The following is a 23,156-nucleotide window of genomic DNA, read 5'->3' on the forward strand; positions in this document are numbered from 1 at the left end:
TTTTCTGGTCTGGGCCCCAAATTTCCTCGCTTTTATGTCTATATAAACCGTAGATCCAGGGGGGCTAACCTAAGCCGATCAGTGAATTCAACGGTTGGGTTATGGCCACATGGAATTCACATTTAATCAGAGAAGAATCTTGCAACGGCCCAGATGCTACATGCAGAACATCACCTACCGGTCTTTGTCGCAAAATCCCATTCCGGATGTGCATAGGGATTCCCGCCCAGCTTCCTTGGATCATTTAGATCTATTAATAGACATACTCCAAAACATGAGAATAGTTGGAACGTGTATTTTATTAATAGGAAAGGTCCCATACATTTTAAGAACTCACCCAAGTGATTTTTTTTTTCCTCCGTTTCTTTTTTCTCCTAATCCTTTTTCTTCCTTGAATGAGTCATATAGGCAGAAGCACCTTATAATGGCCAGAAGGCCACCGAAGAAAAGGAGACTGGAAATGCTCATAAAACACCTGACACCTTCCTCCTGTCAGGAGTATAATACTAGGAACTTCAGCCGTGAAGAGAACAATACCAGAGAATAGGATTTGTGCATCATATACAAATATGGCCCACCACAAGGCCATCAACAGCAACCGGACAGCTAGCTCTTACTGAGTCCTCTCTCTCTCTCTCTCTCTCTCTCTCTCTCTCTCTCTCCCCTCACTTCTTCTTATCTGTGCCGAGCGAGAGGAGCTCAAAGCTTCTAAGGGGGTGGTCGTCGCGGGCTACTTTTGCAGATGCAGTACGGGTATGGGAGGACTTGGACTCTAACCCAGGTTGGATCCTTTGGGCAGTGGATGGGCGGCCGCTGCCTGAAATCAGACGGCTTGTACGGCTGATATGCTCATTGGGCTCGCCAGAGGAGCTTGGCCGGCTGCTCGAGGCAATGGCTCTTTTCGACGCGCTTCCATTCCGAGAGGAACCACGGCCTGAATCAGCGCCCTGAAAAAGGCATGCAACATGTAACAACAATAGCAAGGAGTAGCAAAATTCACATACAATTGTGAATTTCACAAAAGAAAAAAAAAAAAACCAACATGGTTTGAAATTTGTTTGGAAAAGCATCCATTATTACTCAAAAGTCTAATGTCCATTTGGAACTCATTAGCATTGGAACCTCTCTTACCGCATCCTTGGAAGATGCGGCTGCATCTTCCAAAGCCTTGTTCCTGGAGTGATCACCATGATGACCGGAACCTGTATTGTTTCTTCTAGTGAATGCTTCGACAGCACCCGAGAATCTATCACGGATCTCTTGTCCCACTATACAATGCAAGTAAATCAACGTGTCAAGCACTGAAGAACCCATTGGAAAGAAAACAATGCCTGCTTAAGTTCCAAGCAACGAATTTTGCAGAGGGAGAATATTTTTGAAGGCAACTCAAAATTTTTATTAAGGAGAATAAAAGAGGAGAGATCATCCAGCCAATACGAGGATTAAAAAATAAAAAACAAAAAAAACCCCAACACCACTGGATAATCAACCTGAGGTTCTTTCCGCAGATGGACCAGCAGGTGCACCTGTTCTTCCACTCGACTGCTGAAAAGAGAGAGAAGAAATGAGCATGCATGTCTACTGCCAAAAATGTCATATCAAAAACATATTACATGTGTAACATGGACAGTCCACTTCCCAAAAAAGAAAAGAAAGGCATAAAAAAACATCTGTCAGGCACATGTTGGACATGGACGCAGCAACAATGGAAAGAAAATCCATCTGTTTGTTTTTCTTTTCACAATAAACATAACCACCAATTTATCAGCCAACAAGGCAAAAACAAGAGAACCAAGGAAGAAACCAGCCAGAGAGCTGACACAGCGAGGATCCTCTTGTCATTCTATGGGCCATAAAAATAACAGCAGCCAAAGCCACAAGCTACAACAAAACTGAAATCATAATGACATGTGGAAACCCTCAAAACTGGAGCCCAAGCAAAGTCTAGGGAGCGCCACATCGGTGCCTGATGCAGATCGCCAATTTAGGAAGAACTCCACCCTCGGAGCTCCATTGGATTTCAGCATCACCAAAAAAGCAGCTATTTTACTTTATATGGTGTTGACAGAGGATGCTATGCTTTGAAAAGTTCTCCCATTTCTCTCTTGACACATTCCACATGATTGGAGGGGCCCACCTGACCACAGTAAGGTCGATTATCCACCCTAGCAGTAGTCAGGCCACTCCAACAATGTGGAAAAATTGGGCCCACCTCCCACAGAGGAGCAATAGAAGTGATCCATGTTGTGCTGTTCCTCCCAACACAGCATATATTCAGCAAAGCAAACTTCCATTTGTTCAAGCTATATGCTCAAGCAAAAGATTCCATTCTAGGCAAAAGACAGCATCCATTTGTTTCGCTTGCCCCACACACAGCACATATTATGGATGATCAAACCACGCTTTTGCAGGTTATCAATAGATAACACCTTCTTCCTCTCCACCAGCCAAGTGAAGGATTGTCACCTGGGTTTGGCGCTCCATAAAAAATGAAAGGCAGGTCTCATGGGGGCTCACCAATACCTTTCTCTAAGTTATATAGTAAAATACCCATACTACATGCAAGAATAACTAAAGCAAAATGCAAACAAAATCACATAAGATATATTACATTGAAACATAAACACAGTTTGGGTTGAACACCAAGGACCGCGGAGAATTTGACATGCTAGCGCTCACACATGCATAATGATATTTAATATGTATCATTAATCACCTTTTGTTCATAAAAAGAAACCAACGTTTTTTCACAGATAGCTGTCAACTAATGTCTAACCGATGGAAACAAATCTCACACAGTAAACTTAAAAAAATGAAGCGACTCTTTTATGCAGTTAAAAATCTTACACGTGCTCTAGAATTGCCGCTGATCTGGGGGTACTTCAATATGGTCCAATCGAATACATAGTCGAATGAATAACCTGCATTTTTATGGCGTCAAGATGCATCTGGGAAATTTTATTTCAGCTTCAGAGCAAAAAATTGAGACACCCTTCCCAAGATGAATTCTATCAACCACATAATTTCAATCGATAACAAGCAGCATATGATGGGCTTAAGTCATAATAATCACAGCCTTGAGTAGCAGTTCAATAACTGACCAAAAATGCCAAAGGAGGAAAAAAGAAGAGAACAGAAGAAAGGATAATAGCTTGGGCACTTACCTTCTCGAATAAAGAGATCACGGAAAAGCCTCTTCAAATATGAATAATCCGGCTTGTCATCAAACCGCAAGGATCGGCAATAGTGGAAGTACGATATAAATTCTGATGGATAAGATTTGCAGAGCACCTGTTAAACAATATTGCCATTTAATAACTTTAATCTGATACCCAGAAAAACTACCAAAATGCCTATACATACATATATATATATATATATATATAGCTGTGTGTGAGAGGCCTCAAGTCCAACCGGTTGAACCACTGGTTATGGTCCACCCAGCGGATAATTTCTAACTTACCAAGTACATGGGATATCCAACCTATTCAATCAATTGGTCCAACCATGAACACTTCATGCAAAAATCATCCTCATCCACTGACCAAGTGGACCATACTTGTGTTTTGCTATTTATCAATGGCTATAAACTGTTTTCTATGGTCCAACTCACTTGATGATTGTATAAGGTTGATTTTTTTTTTTTCAAAGATTGTATAAGGCTGATTTTTGCACTAGTTGATCCTCATCGTGGGGCAAACCTATTAGGAGGATTGGATGTCACAAGCACTAAACAGGTTGGAAGTTATCCATTGGGTGGACTGTAATTTGTGGTGACTCTCTCTCTCTCTCTCTCTCTCTCTCTCTCTCTCTCTCTCTCTCTCTCGTTTTATATATATATATATATATATATATAGCTGCACACCAGTTCGCATGGAACTCATGCAAACTCATCATATGTGATGTGAGTCCAAAATCTGAACAGTCCACGTGATGTAGCACCCCATGAAACCCCCAAGGCCCAACTTTTACTTTGATCCAAAACTTTGGTAAGCCATGAAAAAAGAAAACAGTTTCCTCCCTTAATTTGCATCTCTCTTGCTATGGCCCACCAGAGTTTTAGATCAGGGTGAAAATTGGTCCCTGAGGGTTTCATGGGATGCCGCATCACATGGACCGTTCAGATTAGACGCCCATGAGCAGGTGTGTGTGTGTGTAATGCCCACCTGCACACACGTGTCTTGGCACAAAATCTGAACGGTCCTTGTGATGCAGCACCCCTTGAAACCCCCCTAGACCAAATTTTAGCTTGATCCAAAACTTTGGTGGGCCATGGCAAATAAAAAAGTGTTTCGTTCCTTAATTTGCTTCTCTCTTTGTTATGGCCCACTAGAGTTTTGGATCTGGCTGAAATTTGGGCTTGGGGGGGTTCATAGGGTGTCGCATCACGTGGACCGACAGGATTTTGTGCCCAGCATATGTGTGTTGCTCACTTGAAAAGGTGAGCAGGAGAGCAGGCCTCTGATGCAAGACAATTAACCACTTGCTCTAAAAGCTCGAACTGATAGAGCATGGCGAATCAATCCCTTTATCTAATGCAGGGGCATTTTCACACCAGGCTCGAGTGGGGTTGCCTATGGAATGCAGGGGCACACTTGGGGTAGGCGGCTCGTGTGAGGCGGTACCCATGTGATTTGGGACCCACGAGGAGGGTTCAGCCAAGGTCCTAACCCATAAGATGTGGGGCCTGGGCTATAAGATAAAGGGATTGATCCACCATGCTGTAACAGTTCGAGCTTTTAGAGTAAGTGGTTGATTGTCCTGCATCAAATTGGAATCAGAGCAGGAGGTCTCATTTTCGAGATTTCTCACCGGGGGTGATTAATGCAGGGACATTTTCACACCGCGCTCGAATGGCGTTGCCTGTGAGATGCAAGGGCACACTTGGCCCACCAAAGTTTTGGATCAAAGTAAAAGTTGGGCCCTGGGGGTTTCATGGGGTGCTACATCACGTGGACCTTTCATATTTTGGACTCACATCACGTATGATGAGTTCTCAAAAAGTTCGCACAAGTTCCTTGCGAACTGGTGTGCAGCTGAGCATTCGGCTATATATATCAAGAATCAGAAAATGTGCTGGTGGTCGGATCTTAAACCGTACAAATTTGATCACAGTTACAATTTTTTTTAAAGGCTATCCAGTTTTTACAATGCCACTGCTTTGGCTAAAAAACAGAAGGGGAGGCAATTTATCCAGAAAGTGACAATACCTCAACGGGAGTTAGCATCTTCTTTTCACTGATTTTATCATACTTCTGCTTTTTAGTGCCAGCCTTCAAACCCTGCCAGGGAAGGCTGATACACAGTAATCATAAAGATTGAGTTAGAGAGGAGAGAAATAAAACTCTACAAACTGACAGATCCAACATAAATGGGAAGGCTGACACATGAACATGAAAAGTAAAGATGGTTATCAATTTGACCTTCCTCTTAAGAAATACATAAGCACGTAACCAAGAGACTCCAGATCATCTCTTCTGCTTTGTTCTGCAAGGAAAGATACGAACGTCAATCAGAGATGACAAAGGAGCAAAAGAAGCCATAATCTGTTTCAGCAGGAAAGACAGAGACCACTTTCCAATCAGTAGCTAGCAAGGTAAAACCAGCACTGCATTTCACTCACCTACTCCTAGGTGAGTATTGACACTTGCATATCGAGCTGTTCCAGTGAGATTCTTGTTTTCCCTGAAAGAAAGAGTCGGTAAGTCTTTGCAGCAAAAACTCAAAAAAGCAGAAGCTTTCAATCAAGACCAGAACGTAAAGCTGCAAGAAGGCAAGCTTGGTAAAAGACTAATACCATCCCAAGCCGTAATCAATAAAAAGGCACTGTGTGATATTAATATTAAATTTTAGTATGCAATATAAGACATAATCCAGAAAACCAACAACCTATGGGTTCTCTGTCAGAAGTGGTAATTGTAAAACTCTCATGTGAAAATTCTGAACCAATGCATCTACAGTAGTGTACAATGAAACTAAAGAAACAAACAAATGCCCAGAGCAGAATCAAGCATCAATCACTCGGCAAACAAATGAATAGCTTGGAGGAACCTTTGACCAACACATACAATGAGAGGCCCAATGCTGAATAGATTTCTCCGCTTGTCAAGAAACAAACAAATGGCCAGATCAAGCATTAATTACAGGGAAAACCAATGAGTAGCTTGGAGCAACCAGATCCCTTTCAACTCATACGAAGAGAGGCCCAATGCTCTATAGATTTTATCCGCTTATCAACAAATAGCGAACCTTTTTCCTGCCATTTGCAAAGCTTTGGCATAAGAATGAATTCTTAGAGCCCTGTCTTCTAGTTTAGCAAGGCTCAGCAGATATTTTTACACTGATGTCATCATGAGGCATCAGGCGTGGGTATGGAATTAAAGAATCTTGAAACTGTTAGGGGATAACAAAGACAACATGACATGGAAAGGTGGGAGAGAGTATGCAGGAAAAAAGAAGGGGACAAGCCCTAGGGATTGGATTTTGGGGGGGAGGGAGGAGAGCTGGGAAGACCACTGAAAAGAGAGCAGGTGAGGAATGTTTGCAGAAGCCAGAAAGCCCAAATTGTACCAAAATAGGAGACGAAGATTCAAAGCATGAATAGGGGGATTATTCTTTCTACCTGGGGAAGTGGGAGCCGTGACTGGTTTTCAACAGATGCGATTGGAGCTCAAGGGGGATATGAGTGACCTGGGGTTAAAAGACCAGTGGGACAGGTGCTTTTCGGTTTCTGCATTGCTGAAGGATGTGATACCGCTCTGCATGAGCAAGAGCACTTGAGAAATGTACTTGCATGGTAGGTTAACATTAGACTACAACAGGCTCTTGCACATTAAATAGGCTGCATTTACAACGCAGACTCAAATAGACAAAATATGCAGGGAAGTGGAATAGCAACACAGGAGAAGTGCTCTTGTATTTACCAGGTCACTATACGTACCTGTATGGTATATGCTTATGAGTTTGAAGATCCCTATATTTTTTTCCAAGGCCATAATCAATGATATATACCTGCAGTAAAGAGCACATTGGCAACATAAAATATAAGGTCAAAGAAAAAAAAAAAAAAAAAAAAACATGAAGGAAAATCTCTCAGATATTGACATTTCAAATCAGAAATCCCTCAAATGTCTATCTGCAATGGTCTCTTTTTTTTTGGGAATATGATGAATAGTCTTATTGAAATGCCGTGCATCTAATGGTCTTGTCCTTCGGTAAGTTATAAATATTAGACAATGTATGTCAAATCTACCTCAAATGTTCAAGTTTGACTTTAGAACAGCAGAACTGTCCAATGCAAGCAAGTTTGACCTAGTTTTAAAACCATTCGATGGTAAAAGACTGAGCTTTTTAATGGAAATGGTAAATTTATAAGAGAGAGAGAGAGAGGCCCACAAAAACAAAACATGAGGATGAGATGATGTGGCAGCATCCAGTTAGAACAAGGCTGAATCCAGCCTCCAAGATACATCAACAGACTCCTGCCACAACCATGAAAGACCTTAAGACCCTTGGCCCAATTGATAACCCTGTTCCAAACCCTTTGAAAGAGACATTGGAAAATTTCAGCTTCGTTAAGAATGTTCTCCCTTTTCTCTCTTTCCAAATCAACCATTTTTATTTTTATTTTTGAAGTGATAAACTTTATTAAGAAGGCAAAAAGGCCAGAAACGACAAGAAAAAGAAAGAAAGAAAAAAAAAAGCTGGACCAACCAGCACCTGAAAACTCAGGGCTCCCACTCCTTCAGCAGAACCTTCCTAACATTTTCGACTAAGGAAGCGCTGCGATTTCTAAAATAGCGATCAGAGACCTGCAAGCAGAGCGAGCCACCAGTTCGACCTCCCTTTAGACCGGGGCCCTCCCTCATGCCCCACAAGGAAAGGCCCCTCCATAGACTTAGGCATGACCTATGAGACCTAGAAGATAGAAAGGATGCTGCCCTATACACCCCTTTGTGAAAGGACAGTGGACAAAGACATGCTCCACTGATTCTGCGTCTTTCGTGCATAAGAGAAATGTTCGACAACACCATCGCCCTCTCGCACAGATTGTTGATATTCCCTATTCTGGACAGCCAGCCAGCCAGCCACGCAAATGCAGCCACCTTGGGAGGAGATCCATGACGCCAAACATAACCTGTGTGGCATTTACTAAGATCAAATTCAGAGTGAGATATTGCACCTAACAATGAGCGAACAGAGAAGCCTCCTGATCGGTCTCTTATCCAAGTCAGCAAATCATTTACCCTCAGAGAGGGGCACAGACCAGCCAGACAAAGAGCCGAGCCATTTCATCCACTTTGGAAACTAGCAGATTGCGCCTACAAGGGGGAAGCCACAGCCCATCAGAAAAAGACCAGGCCAGCAAGATTTCCACTACGAGGCATCACCTTACAATATAGGAAACTCTTAACCGAAGCGGAATTTCCCCAACCCAAACATCATCCAAGAATCTAATTCTTACCCCATCACCAATGCAGAACCCAATTCCCTTGAAGATTTTAGGCGCCATCGTCGCGACCATAAACCAGCTAGAAGTAATAGATGTCATAAACTCTTCCTTTGCCCATGTGAACCCCCCAGTAAAGCTTGGAGGATGCTATGAATACACCCTCGCATCACACAATCTGTCTCAAAGAGACTAAGAAATCTCCACTAGATCTTTGAAGTGAATCTACAATGTGAGAAAAGAACATTCACATTCTCCTCATTATGCAGACAAAGGATATAAACATCAGGAATGATAACATTTCTGCTTCTCAAATGAATGATTGTTAGGGTTTCATCCCTTCCCAAAATCCAACTGAACAATACAACCTTTGGAAAACCCAAAGTGTTCCAAATGCATGCCGTAGGATCTGCCATCTTTCTGCCCAAATCCCCAGCTCACATAGATAAAACGATTGACAAAAATTTCCGTTTCTTTTTAGATTCCAACACTGCACATCCCTCTCCCTTCTATTGGGATCAACTAGTAAGAAATCCACAAGGGGAGCAAATTCCTCGATTTCTTGTCCAAAAACACTCTCCTAGAGTTCGGAGACCAGACTGTCTGGCTTGTTGTAGATGTACAGATCAAAATGCCTATTCATCAGCTAGCTGATGCGCCAAAATGCACATCTCTTTCTCCATTATCTCCTACTACGTTGAGTAAGCAGGCATTTGTGGAACAAGGTGATTGAAAGGTTCAAGAGGAAGTTATCAAGGTAGAAGAGTGGACATCTGTTGATTGTGGGACGCATCACTGCTATCAATGCAGCCTTCTATAATATTCCTCTCTATTTCATGTCTTTATATAAATGTCTGAAGTGAGTTATGGATAGACTAAAAAAGTTGAGTCAGGATTTCTTATGGCAAGGAGCTGAAGAAAAGCATGAATTCCATTTGCTCAAGTGGAAAGAAGTATGAAAACCCATTATCCGATGGAGGTGCAGGCATTAGTGTTGGAATCAATAAATGTGGCACTATTGGGAAAGTGGCAGTGGAGATTTAGGTCCGAAGAGGGTAAGTTGTGGAGAGAAATCTTCGCATTATGGCTGTGGAGATTTGCATCCAAGTATGGCGTTCAAGCGGGGGATGGGAGGTTAAGAAATCTTCACATTATCGAGCTTTGGGGATTTGGAAGGCCATGATTCAGTAGCTTTGGTTAAACCTAGTTTGATATTTTTCTCTTGGAGATGGGAACGAAATCTGTTTTTGGTAGGACTCGTGGTGTGGGGATAGATCTTTGGAGGTAGAATTTCCATATTTGGCAAAACTAGCTCTTATGAAGAATATGTTAGTGGCCAGTTGTTTCTCCTCCACCGGTTGGGGCAGGTGTGGTGCCCTTCATGCTGTAGAGACTTATCTGACAAGGAGGCGGTGGACTATGTTAAGCTCCAAAGGATTCCTTGGTATGGAACGCTTCACCCTTCAAAAATTCATGGTTAAATCTTTCTACATGATGCTTTGGGATTCATCGAAAAAAAGAAGACATGATTTTTTTTCCATGCCTTTGGTCATATGGCGCTCCCCCTAAGGTGGCATCTTTTGTTTCGTTGGTCAGGCGGAAGCAAGGTGTGCCACATCAGTTTCTGTGGGCGTATTGGTGCTGACTGAAATCGACATGCGTATCAGCTGTAACAATCGAAATGGTCGCGTAACAGTTGATATGTCCACTGTAATGGTAAAAAGAAAAAGAAAAGAAAAGAAAAAAAAAACCTTTTTTGGCTTAAAAAAATTCTACAAAAATGTGGGGAAAATCCCAAATATTTAGAGGATTTCAACCTTTTGTTTTGACCATGTTTATGATGGCGTAACAGTCCACTCTTTAGTGAGAGTGTTGTTTTGCCCTGTCTAATGATTTTATTAACTCAACAGGCTTAGATTGGTTTCAAATTGGACCACGATTCATGCAAGCTATAGCATTCATCCTATTAATACACATCCCTAAGCATCTGACATCATTAGCTCAACGCAATTTAAAGAAAAAAATTGATATTAAATTTGGATAAATAATGTCGCCAATTTAGGGTGCCATTCAAATGCCGCCAAATGCTCCCGAAATTTATGTAATGTATGGCATTCATCCCACTAATGCATATCCCTAAGCATTGGGCATCAGTCTTCCCAAGTAAAATAGTGTCGCCAATTTGGTGGGCCACTCAAATGCCGCCAAATCGGTAGGTGCCATTCAAATGCCCCCAAATACTCCCGAAATTCATGTGATGTATGGCATTTATCCCACTAATGCATATCCCTAAGCATTGGGCATCAGGCCATCACTCTTCCCAAGTAAAATAGTGTCGCCAGTTTGGTGGGCCACTCAAATGCCGCCAAATCGGTCCCAAATTCATGCAGGCTATGATACCCATCCCACTAATGCATATCCCTAACTATTTGACATTATTTCCCCAAATGAATTTTAAGGAAAAATTGAAATTGAACTCAAATGAATAATGTGGCCGTTTTGGGGTTGATTTGGGGGACCACTTGATGTGCCAAATTGGCCTCAAATTCATGCGATCTATTGGCACACATCCCACTAATGTAATTGAACCCAAATCAGTGGACATTTATTGGACGGTGAAGAATGGGAAATATCCAATGGCCCTATTTCAAAAAACAAGTGTCTGCAAATCAATGGTTAAAATTGTTCAAACATTTTGATTTTAGGATTGTGACGATGCAACAATAGGTCCCATAAGTTAATTGGTTAATTTTAGTGCAAGCGTATCAAGTGTCATGCTCCACTGGAGTATCACATAAGGAAAAAAAGAGAAGATATCAAGTCAAATCGATTAGACCACAAGACACAGTCCACCTAACAAATAACTTCCAACTAATTAAGTGCAAATGAAATCCAACCTTTCAAATAGATTGGCCCCAAAATGAGGGCCACTTGGTGCAAAAATAATTCATGTCTACTCATTAGGTGGGCCATACCATACACAAAAATTTCTATCCATTGATAAATAACAAAAATACAAGTGTGGTCCACTTAATAAGTGGATATGCCTGAATTATGCAAGAGGTGATCTTCGTGATGGGGCAAACCTATTGGATGGAGTAGATTTCTTACAAATATTAAAGGTTCAAACTTATTCAGTGTTGGACCACAACTTATGGTCCAACCGGTTGGACCTTTTCATTTTAAAAAAAAAAAATGAAGAAGCTTGGGTGATATTAAGCCACAATGCATATTTTGAAATGGAGAGAGAGAGAGAGAGAGAGAGAGAGAGAGAGAGAGAGAGGAGTTGTTGGCAAAGGAGAAGAAGAAGAGGAAAAAGAAAGAAGAAGCATCTCCAATTAGGTATGCATTTTTCTCTTTTCTTTTTTCCTTAAAGAAGATAGAAGAAGAAGGAAAGAAAAGAAAGCCTCTCTCTTTTTTTTCTTTTTCCTTTTTGTTGAAGTGAACGTTATAGGGGTAATGCCCATTACACCCCATAAAGGCCGTTACGTGTCTGTTTTTCCACCCCACGCCAATTCAAATCCATATCGCATAACGACCTAGGCCGTTGCCGTATGTATAGGCATAACTGATTTGGCATACCTTGGGCAAAAACGCATCCTAATAATAGACAATCTTCAAAAAAGGTCTATGATTCTCCCCAATATTTGTCTTCCATGCATGAGTGATGCATAAACGATAGATCATCTATTCATCCATTGCTCCTTTGCACGACAAGTGTGGATCACTATCCTAAAGACCTTTGGTGTCGATTGGGTGATGCCACAATCAGTAGTCGAATTGCAATGAATGTGGCACAGTATTTTACTTTCTAAGGATAAGTTAGCGACTGGTCATGCTTATAGTGCCTTAGAATATTTGGGGGGAACACAATAGGGGATGTATCCTTGACTAGCAAGGTCCGTGGGAAGAAGTAGCATGGTAATCTAAGAGGGACCTCATAAAATGGGTATCTAGGGTCAAGCATGTCAATGTCTTTGATGTTTCATCCATATTTGGGCCATGATTTTGGGTTATCATTTAGGATGTAATCACTTTTGTATTATTTGTTGCATGGATATTTGTCAAGCAACCTTTCAATAAAATAGACTTATTATCCTTCCAAAAAAAAATGTTTAGTAAGCGGACTGAATAGCTTAAAAGACAATGACACCTGCTAGCTTTTCCTAAAGAATAATGAGTTATGGTCGTTGATATGCAGTTCAATGCACTGGAACTCCATAGGTTGTAGCATTATTCAAAACGAAAACAATTTTTCTAATAGCAATAGTATCAGTGTTTAAGTAACGGCAAAAATGCAAAAGCCGAGTGAAGGGAAGTGGACAGTGGACCCCGTGAGGCAAGGCATAAGCCTAAAAGACTGACAGAGGTGTATGAAACATGCCTAAAATATTTAATAAAAATAATCATTAAAAATGAACAGATAAAAAGAAATGTAAAAAATAGAATATTCCAAAAGGTGCTAGATTTATGTGTTGTGGCATCTTGAGGCTAAAATATCTGCACTACTTGTCTTACGCCAGTTTGAGAGGTGCTACATTTATGAAATGATCAACCATTGAATGCCTTTAACATAAAACCCAACATGCCCAGTGCTACCATTCTCCAGGCCAAAGAAAAGTATAATCTCAATAATCCACCCAATGCAAGTTAATCTATCCATTAGAAATAATTATAATTCTACATTTCATCTAACCATGCACAATATTTGGATTACTATCCCATCCCACCGTAGTTTTATTAAAAGATATTAATAGTGCTACCATTCTCAAGGCCAAAGATAAGTATAATCTCAATAATCCACCCAATGCAAGTTAATCTATCCATTCAAAATAATTATAATTCTACATTTCATCTAACTATGCACAATATTTGGATTACTATCCCATCCCACCGTAGTTTTATTAAAAGATATTAATAGATCCTACAATGTCCAAATTCCAACAGCTAAAAGGAGATATTACAAACACCCTGGACCATACAATAACGAAAGCATTAATATGATTATGGAAAGATATGAATTCCCATAACTCTTTGATCAACAAGTGGACTTCTTACAATTTCCTGCCCAAAGCACATAACTGGCTCCTACTCTCTTTAGAAAAATCCACGGAAAATAAGGTCCCATGGAAGCCAATCCCCATGTAGACTACTCTGCAAAATCTAACCATTATTATTTTCACGCACATTATCTCCAACAATTGGGAGAAAAGGTGCATACAGCTCATGAAAAAAGAAAACCCTAGAAGGCTATATAAGTTAAGCAAAGAAATCAAAAGTTTCCCATTCTTCAGAAATCATGATGCAGACATCTATTGTATATGCACAACTAAGACAGCTAGAAGAGGATGATTATTACATGGATACCATGTACCTGATTGGCTCTACGCCCTAAACCCATGAGAAAGTTGTCTGGCTTTATATCGCGGTGAAGAAAACCCCTTGAGTGCATATATTCAACTCGATTAATCTATCAAAAGATGATAATAATATAAGTATCAATGTGGTTCTATTACTTCTGTAACAGCCTAACAGGAATATCATTTGCAATTCTCATCTTTGTCAGAAATAAAAGAGATTGTTTTACTCACTAACTGATCTGCAAGCATCAGCACTGTTTTCAATGTGAACTTCCGATTGCAGTAGTTGAACAAGTCTTCCAAGCTTGGCCCAAGAAGGTCAATGACCATGACGTTGTACTCACCCTCCACTCCAAACCATTTTAGATGGGGAATTCCAGCTTCATTTGAAATGTATAAATCAGAATAAACGCAAAGATCAGCTCATCAAACAAATCAATTATGTTTGCAGGTAAAACTTACTCCCTCCTTGGAGAAGCATGTACAATTTCGATTCGTAGTGAAGCTGAGGATGCTTGGTCTTCACAGGTTCCTGTGAATTATAACCGAACAAGTATTTCAGAAGAAGATTTAAAAAGGATTCCTGTAAAAATGCCAGACCAGACCTGTATTCAATTACACACACACACACACACACACACACACAAGGCATGTACTTCAGGGAAAAACAGAGAAAGAAGCACAGCCACCAGAGTAGGCCAAATAAATAAATAATAAAAAAGAAAGAAAGAAAGATAATGATAATAAACACAAGTGTGCATGTAAATTGAATGCTTTCTTTACAAAACAAAAGGAGACATTCACTGTTTCATTCGTGAATCAAGATATTTTAGTAGTATGATGGGAACTTATTCAAACCAAAAGGCCACTTGGAATTTTTACAAAAGCATGAAAATCCTATCTAAACTGGAACATGGGAGGGAAACCCTTTTGCAAATTTAATAGTGCAAAAGAGATCTTGCAAGCTAGCTGAACCCAATTAGATGGTATAAGGCTTACATGATGATGCAAATGACGCTGATGAGAGATCTTGCAAAAGCTGAAACAAAAAGCACAGAATATTTCTAGGTCGCAATACACCCAAGGCAAGATAACTGCTAAGCCAGAAAACACATTATGTGCCCTGGCGAATTGATGGATGAAGACTCAGTCAAATGAACATTTGATTGTTCAATAATGGGATGGTGTCATTTTTTAACGACAGCATCTACTACATGTGGAGTTTCGAGCCAAATATGCTATGCTGAATAGGTGGAGCTGGACAAAACAACTATTGTGGAGATGATGGTGGTGCAATTATGTAAGAACCTGAGTCACTAGAGTGGGATAGAAAGGATCATGTGTAATGCATAGATCGATAGTGTGAAATACAAAATTAGATGAACAGACACCACACAGGCCGTTAACTGATTTTGTGGCAACAAAACTACATGTCAAGATACAGATTTTTTATTTTTTTACTTTTTTGGGAGAGAAGAGGTTCGAAATACAGAATTTTTTATTTTTTATTTTTTTACTTTTTTGAGAGAGAAGAGGTTCGAAATACAGAATGCAAGAGAGAAGGGGTTCGAAATACAGAATGGGTAGATATTTATCCACAAAGGTGATGCTTAACTTCACGATCATAATAGGAAAAAAAACATATAACGAATGCAAAATTGACGACTTACCAACATTATCATAACATAAAAGAACAAATAATTAGTTTAACAATAATGACAAACCAATTCTCCTAACCATCAAGCTTTTAAACTTTCAATAAACTTGATTCACGAAAATTCAGATTTTCAAACTCTTCAAACGTGCATTGTGAATTTCATCATAAGAGAACGTTTTAATACAAACCAGCTTAATGGCAACTTCCTCTCCACTTTGTATATTAACACCTGAATCGAATCAAAGCACAGAAATATAAGAATGGCTACCCAAGAGAAAAAACATCAAAAAAAAAAAAGTGCCCAGGAAAAATACATGAAGAAATCATAATTATGACAACATACCCAGATAAAGCTCGCCAAAAGATCCACTCCCTATCTTCCTTCCAAGCTTAAACTTTCCTCCGATGACGTGATCCATGATCGAACCCAGTCCAATCAAATCACAAAGAGGAGAATCCCTAATTTTTTTCCTCGAAACCCAATGCGTGTCACCGATTCATCACCAACTCTTACCTAAAAGAAACCCCAAATTTCTTTTACGGCAGATCAAACACCACCGCAGTACCTCAGATTCATCAAATCCGATCATCCCAATCAATCAACAACCCCACAAAACCGCTGTTTTCTTCAATAATCCGCCAAACAATCCAATCACAACCAGAAATTTCCCCCAAGGAGATCAAATATCATTCCTTCAACAATCCACCAAGAATTCCCTCACATCTCTTTCCCCGCAAAACAAAACCTTCAAGCCCTAGAAATATCCATCAACCATCAAACCTCACATAACCTCCAAATCGAAACCCTAAATCTATATTACCGATCGTATCAAAACCCTAATTCTCCGAAAGAAAGCCGGCTCCAGCTATGAAAATCAAATGCGGGATCGCGAAATGCAATCTTTGATCAAGAGCCTACCATATAAAAGAAGAAAATGCGATTTTTAGCGTAAAAATAAGAATCAAATTCAAAGAATTTATCTTTGAAGAAATTCGATATCTCTCTCTCTCTGTCTTCAGATATGAAGACGGAAGAGAGAAAATTCTCGTCTCTCGAAATGGCGGAAGAATTCAAGGGTTTTTAAAGAGAGAATATTTCGGGGTGAGAGAGAGAGAGGGGAAAGGAAGAAAAGGAGGAGAGAGAGGAATGATGAGGAGAAAGCCGGGGAGAGTGTTTTTTTTTTTTTTTTTTTTAATTATTTTATTTATGAGTTGGTTTTACCTCTCTCGCGACTAATGAACAGCATATGTCGCCACCAACAGGGACAGCATGCCGAGTGGGGCATTGATTTAAACCGTTCCTTTTCTAGGTAATAAAGATATAATGCGTTATCCTTTATCGAGGCTTCAATAAAGGATCCTAGCCTTCGATCTTTCGAATTGAATTTTAACCATTGAAAATCTTCTTTTGTTGTTATAGATTTATCTAAAGATAGTGAAAGTCGTGAAAGTCACAACTCACAATCACCCATTATGTTTAATTTCTTTTGGCACAGTTACAGATTCCACAGAATAGACGGTTCTGATCATCAGATAATTAAGCATGTGGCCCCCAGTGAGCCGCAACGCACTCGCGATTATGAGTCGCGACAGAGGCAAAATTAACTATTTACTTATTGGGGTATTCTGCGTCCGTCGAGTATGGATAGAAACCGTCCGTACTCTCCTTCTCCACCCGCAAGATGACGGCTACTGTCCTCGTTTACCACCGTTTTGAATATGGTGGTGACTCATTCACCTCACATGGGGCACTGATGTACAGCTATCCAGGCATCGCGATCCACGTTGTGGATAGGTCGTATCTACAGAAGTACACTGGTCAATAAATCCTGGCCATCCAATTGATACAGAAAAAGTAAAATAGTGGACTCCCTATTTTTAGAACGGTGAGTGTAGACCCTCTGCACGTGTGGCACGTGCATATTGGCCCTACGATTCCCTCCGTGGAGCATGATGTCAATCCTGGCCATTCAAAACACAGGAATCACACAGATGGAGCAGTGGTAACCTTCCAATTGGTGGCCATCAATGTAAGGTGTAAGATTGTTCAGTCGGTATAATTTTCTAGTATTGTCAAGTCACAGTGGGACCCAATGATTTGGACGGTCTGGATTGAGTAAATTTAGCTGCGTTTGTGGGTGCCGGCTGCGTAACAGGTGACCTACAACATTGTATGATAGCAGTTTCCAACGGATGAGAAAATTTTCGCAGCTTTTGCAGGCCGTCCGTGGATTAAACTGTGGCAAAGAGGGATTACGGGAGCGGATTCGGTGAGACCCCGGCCTCACCCACGAAGGTGGGTCCCTTATCGTGGGGCCCACTTTGATGTATGTATTCATTATCCACGCCGTCCATCCGTTTTTCCGGGTCATTCTGGGGCATTATCCAAAGAAGCAGATCCAATTATCAGGTGGACCATTCCATAGGAAATAGTAGTAATTGAATGTCCTACCATTAAAAACTTTTTTGGGCGCACCTTAACATTTCCATAGAGTTTATTTGCCATCTAATCCTTTTGTTTTTGTTTTTGTTTTTTTTCTTTGTTTTACGCGCGCGCACACACTCACTAGTCACTACTCACTAGTGGGATTTCACCCCTATGTATATTCGAACCCTTGACCGTACGTTGAAACTCACGGAATGTACGTCTGACACCAACACAAGGTCAAGCTGTGTGCGCCACACCAACATGTGTGTCGAATATCAACATGGGGCATTTAATGGGTTCCCTTTAAATGATAGGATATCCCAAAATTCAGCCATATATGAAACTCACGTGGAGCCATACCATCTAAAATCATGTGAAGACATGCCTAAAGCATATAAAATTACTTGGTGGGCCCAGCAAATGATTATGAATGTTTTAATGGGAGGGTAACCTCTCTCAACTTTTGTATGTGGTGTGGCCCACACAAGTCATGGATTGACTTGATTTTTAATCCTAAGGCCCACCATGGAATGGTGCATTTTAATGATGGGGTAGATGTTTGATAGGCATCACGTTGGAGCCCACACAACTCGACCTCATGGAAAGTTCCCACGAGTTGGACAGCATAAATCTATTTCCATGCACGCACGTACGTACATACATATATACATACATACATATATGGAAAAAAGTATCATGTGCTCGACCGCATGGTAGCTTTCCATGAGGTCAAGAGCAGGCAACACACTAGCGGTCGAATGTTGAAAATTCTAAGCCAATTATGAGATTTTATAAGATGAGTGGAGAAACAAAACCGGTAAAACCGGTTATTAAAATACAACTTTGTTTATTTCCTGCAAAAGCCTTTAACATGAAGTATTGCTCTAGAAACCTAGATGGGGCCTACCGTGGGATTTTTTGATAAATCCACCTCGTTCATTTGTTTTTCCATATCATTTAAGGGGTTGAGCCTAAAATTGAACCAAATCCAAGTCTCAAATTGATCGTATCACAGGAGATGGTGGGAATAATGATTTCGACCATAGAAATCTTGCTACGCCCCACAGCGATGTTTATTTGTCATCCAATCTGTTCATAAGATCATACAGGCATGGATGAAAAGAAAAAACAAATATAAGCTTGATCCAGATCTTCTGTGGCCCCCAATAATTTTTCAACAGTAGATGTTCAATTCAACTGTTTCATGTTGTGTGGTTCATTTGAATATTCTATATAATCAATTTTTAGGCTCAGGCCCTAAAATTATATGATAAAATGGATGGACAGAGCAGATCATATACATAAACCATGTGGACTTCATAGAGTTTACTCAGTACGCTAAGGGGGTGTTTGGATGGACGGATTAGAAGGGATGGGAAGGGATTAGATGGTAAAATCCCGAGATATGCCAAACATGCCAAACAGACCCGGTGAACTTGTCTCGAGATATAGCAAACCCATGGATCTCAAACGAATCCACTGACATCACCATCATTACCTTAAATTTGATCTCATCCCTCCTAATCTCGTTCAATTGGGCCTGGGGCGTGTTTGGACAGACGGATTGGAAGGTAAAATCCGAATATGTCAAACGTGCCAAACAGACCTAATGAATTTGTCCCGGGATATAGCACACCCATGGATCTTAAACCAATCCACTGACATCACCATCATTACCTTGAAATTGATCCCATCCATCCTAATCCCTTTCAATCTGGCCGCCCAAACAGGCCCTAAGCGTAGTGAGTTACTACGCAATCTGCTTCCGTCAAAGAGGGACGTGGATTAGATACTGACAGGTTGAGTAGTAGCGAGACTTGCTACTGGAGTGACATCACCAAGTTTCGTGGCCCCACTATGATGTGTGTTTTGTATCCAAGCCTTCCATCCACTTAGAGAGATCATTTTAGGGCAATACCCAAAGAACGAGTTAAATCCAAAGCTCCAGTGGACCCCAGCATAGAAAACAGTGGGACAGTGACACCCATCATTAAAAACTTCTAAATGCCGCAAAAGTTTTAGATCAAGCTGATATTTGTGTTTTCCCTTCTTTCATGTATGTTGGATTTCAAATAAACATTATGGTAAGCCTTAGGATAGTTTCAACTGTGGGAATCACTCTTCCCACTGTTTTCTGTGTTGGGGTCCACTACAGATTTTTATCTACCTCATTCTTTGGCTCATGCCCTAAAATGATATCTCAAAATGGATGGACAGTGCGGATACAACACATACATCATAGCAGAGCCTACAGAACTTGGTGACGTCACTTCATTAGAGGACTAGCTACTCAACCTATTAGTATCTAATCGGCGTCCATCAAACCAGGCCCGTTCTGTAAACAGATTGGCTACTCCCCTACCACCGGCCAGTGGTGGGTGGTCGGTGCTATGTGGGCCCCACAATGATGTATGTTTCATCCATGCCATCCATCTATTTTTTTTAAGATCATTTTCGGGTATGAGACTAAAAATAAGGTATATCCCAATCTCAAGTGGACCACATTACAGGAAACAGTGTTGATAGAACGTCGACCATTAAAAACTTTTTGGGATCCAAAAAAGTTTTGGATCAAGATGATATTTGTTTTTTCACTTCATCTATGTCTGTATGACCTAATCAATAGATTGGATGTCAAATAAACAGTACAATAGGCCTTAGGAGGATCTTGATGGTGGATATCCAAATCACTATTGTTTTCCTATGGTGTTGTCCACCTAAGATTTATATCCCTTTCATTTCTGAGATAAAACCATAACATGATATGTAAAAATGAATGAACAACATGGATGAAACACATACATCATGGTGGGGCCCATAAAGCACCGACCACCACCACCAGGCGTAGGGGGAGTAGACAATCCGTTTTCGCCCGTTTCACACTGACGCAAAAGAAAGAGGACACGGATTGCGTCCTACCCCGCCCCCACGGTAATCCGTCCGGAGAGGGCTCCGTGGGGCCCAATGTGATGTAAGTGTTTTATCCACATCGTTCATTGCCTTTCTTAGATCATTATAAGGTATGAACCTAAAAATGAAGCAGGTCCACAACTTTAGTGGACCACACCAAAGAAGCTGCAGTGGTAATGACACCCACTGTTGAAACCTTTTTAAGGGCCATCGTGATGTTTTTTTACCATCGAACCTATTTAAAAGGTCGCATAGACGTGGATGAAGTGAAAACACAAATATCAGTTTGATTCGAAACTTTTCTATCTCCCAAGAAGTTTTTAATGGTGGATGTTCAATTCGCAACTTGTGGTCCACTTGATCCCTGGACCTGACTCATTTGTTGGATCACATCTTAAAATGATATGAGAAAAAAGGATGGACGGGGTGGATTTCTCAGAAAACCCCACTGTAGGCCCCACCTAGGTTTCTAGGACAGGACCTTCGTGCGGGAGGATTTGGTAGGAAATATACGAGAGAGAGAGAGAGAGAGAGAGAGAGAGAGAGAGCCAGTTTCACCAGTTTTATTTCTCCACTCTCCTATAAAATCTCACCTTTCTCCTTATAAAATTTCACCGTTCTTTTAAAACTTTCACCATCCGATAGCTAGCATAGTGCCAGCAATTAACCTCATGGGAAGATAACATGCGGTCGATCGCTATATATATATATATATATCAACTTGATTTAAAACTTTAGAATCTCATTAATTGCTTAAAGGAATGGAACCCCCACCATTAAAAATTTATTACGAGACACGGAACGTTTGATAATATGATATTTATGTTTTTCATTCTTTCGAGTCTATATGTCCTCGTGAGCAAGTTCGATTGCAAATGAATGTTAAGGTGGCCATAAGTAAAGTTTTAACTGCAGATGTCATTGTCATATTTGCTTCCTGGGGTGCGGTCCACTCCAGCTTTAAATCTGCCCAATTTGAAAAAAATAATAAATGGACAAGAGAGATAAAAACCATACATCATGGTGGCCATACAGAGACCCTGCCTACACGGATTATGGGCAAGCAGGGGCAGGACAATCCACACCCATTTGTTTCTTGGCAAACGGCAGTGGCCCATTTGAAGCACTCCAAATAATTCCTAAGCTGAAGATGTCAGAGACTGGATAACTTCATCTACCCAAATCGCTACTTGCAAGTGGCGGTTAAATGAAATTGACTGAATCAACGGTCAGGATTGTCTTGTCATGGTGACTTTACAGCCGTTGGCAGAATGGACGATTGATGTTTAGGGTTAAGAAAATTGCCAATTGATTTGTTTGAGTCGTTAACCAACCACAGCGGGTCCACAAATGGATGAATCGTATGGATGGTTTCTGTCCAACTGCATGTATAGAATATTATCTCTTCATTTTTTATGTTATTTTCTTTTTCACTTACAAATTTCGTTTTCTTTTCATCCCTCCTTTTTCAATGAAAACGAGGGGTTAAGCGCTGCCTTCTCGCTACAGCTACCGTCCAACGGAAGCGGATTGCGTGGTATGCCACACATCACCGACCTCCCTGGTGTGTTGACGTGGCATACTTATGTGGGACTCACCATATGTATGTGTTATATCCACACTGTTCATACATTTTTAGAGATAGTTTTAGATTATGAGAAAAAAAAATAAGTAGATACAGATCACAAATGGACCACACTACAGAAAGCATGGGACAATGAGTCCTACCGTTGAAAACTTCTTGGGGACCAAAGAAGCTTTGGATCAAGCTGATATTTTTATTTTCCCTTCATAATTGTCTTTAAGACCTAGTGAACAGTTTGGATGGAAAAAAAAACATCATGGTGAGCCCTAAGAAGGTTTCAACGGCTGGCATCATTGTTCTCACTAGTCTCTTTGGTGTGGTTCACCTGAGATTTGAATCTGTCTTGTTTTTGAGTTCACTTCTAAAATGGTCTCATAAAACGGATGGACGGTGTGGATATAACACACACAACATTTTGGGGCCCACAGCAGTTTTCTACGTCATCAGACCACCACGGAGGTCGATGTGTGTAGCACACCACGCAATCTGCGTCCCCGTCCAACAGGGCCGACACGTTTCAAGCAAACGTGCATGTCCTGTCTATGCAAATTCCACATACTATGGAGCCTTCCTCGTCTACACACAGATACAAGTGCAAGATCTGAGCCTTCCATCTAGTTCAAGTTAATGATTAGATCTCTATTTATAAAATTCGTCAGTTTTGATCATCCCTGGTCCAATTGTATAGAGAAAACAAACCAACAGTTAAAACATTTTTCTATGCTCATTCGTTTTTTTTGCATATTGTGGGCCACTAGAGAGTTAGA

The 23,156-nt window shown here is 40.6% G+C and overlaps 1 protein-coding gene across 2 annotated transcripts; it reads right to left on the bottom strand.

The window, feature by feature from the left end:
- Positions 1-275: 275 nt before the first annotated feature.
- On the bottom strand, positions 276-16,629 carry LOC131236345 (casein kinase 1-like protein 10). Of its 2 annotated transcripts, none has more exons than XM_058233466.1 (14): positions 15,810-16,629; positions 15,655-15,695; positions 14,272-14,341; positions 14,041-14,189; positions 13,824-13,919; positions 6,941-7,011; positions 5,624-5,685; positions 5,424-5,487; positions 5,211-5,295; positions 3,165-3,291; positions 2,848-2,921; positions 1,491-1,542; positions 1,132-1,268; positions 276-947 (listed from the first exon to the last, which is right to left on the bottom strand). In XM_058233466.1, the coding sequence occupies exons 1-14, from the start codon at positions 15,883-15,885 to the stop codon at positions 666-668; spliced, it is 1,386 nt and encodes a 461-aa protein (XP_058089449.1). In that variant the 5' UTR covers positions 15,886-16,629; the 3' UTR covers positions 276-665. The 2 variants fall into 2 exon arrangements, with proteins under 2 accessions (XP_058089449.1, XP_058089448.1); XM_058233465.1 differs by having other exon boundaries at positions 1,491-1,545; positions 15,810-16,627.
- Positions 16,630-23,156: the final 6,527 nt, after the last annotated feature.

The sequence above is a fragment of the Magnolia sinica genome, unplaced genomic scaffold, assembly GCF_029962835.1.
Source record: "Magnolia sinica isolate HGM2019 unplaced genomic scaffold, MsV1 ctg403, whole genome shotgun sequence".
Lineage (NCBI taxonomy): Eukaryota > Viridiplantae > Streptophyta > Magnoliopsida > Magnoliales > Magnoliaceae > Magnolia > Magnolia sinica.

What these genes read in the sequence shown, in the direction of transcription:
- LOC131236345 (XM_058233465.1), bottom strand. Translation starts at nt 15,885, where the DNA reads ATGGATCACGTCATCGGAGGAAAGTTTAAGCTTGGAAGGAAGATAGGG. An exon ending in TAGGGCGTAGAGCCAATCAG is followed by an intron (nt 7,012 to 13,823) that starts GTACATGGTATC and finishes TCTTTACTGCAG; the next exon opens with GTATATATCATTGATTATGG. An exon ending in CATAAGCATATACCATACAG is followed by an intron (nt 5,686 to 6,940) that starts GTACGTATAGTG and finishes TCTTTCTTTCAG; the next exon opens with GGAAAACAAGAATCTCACTG.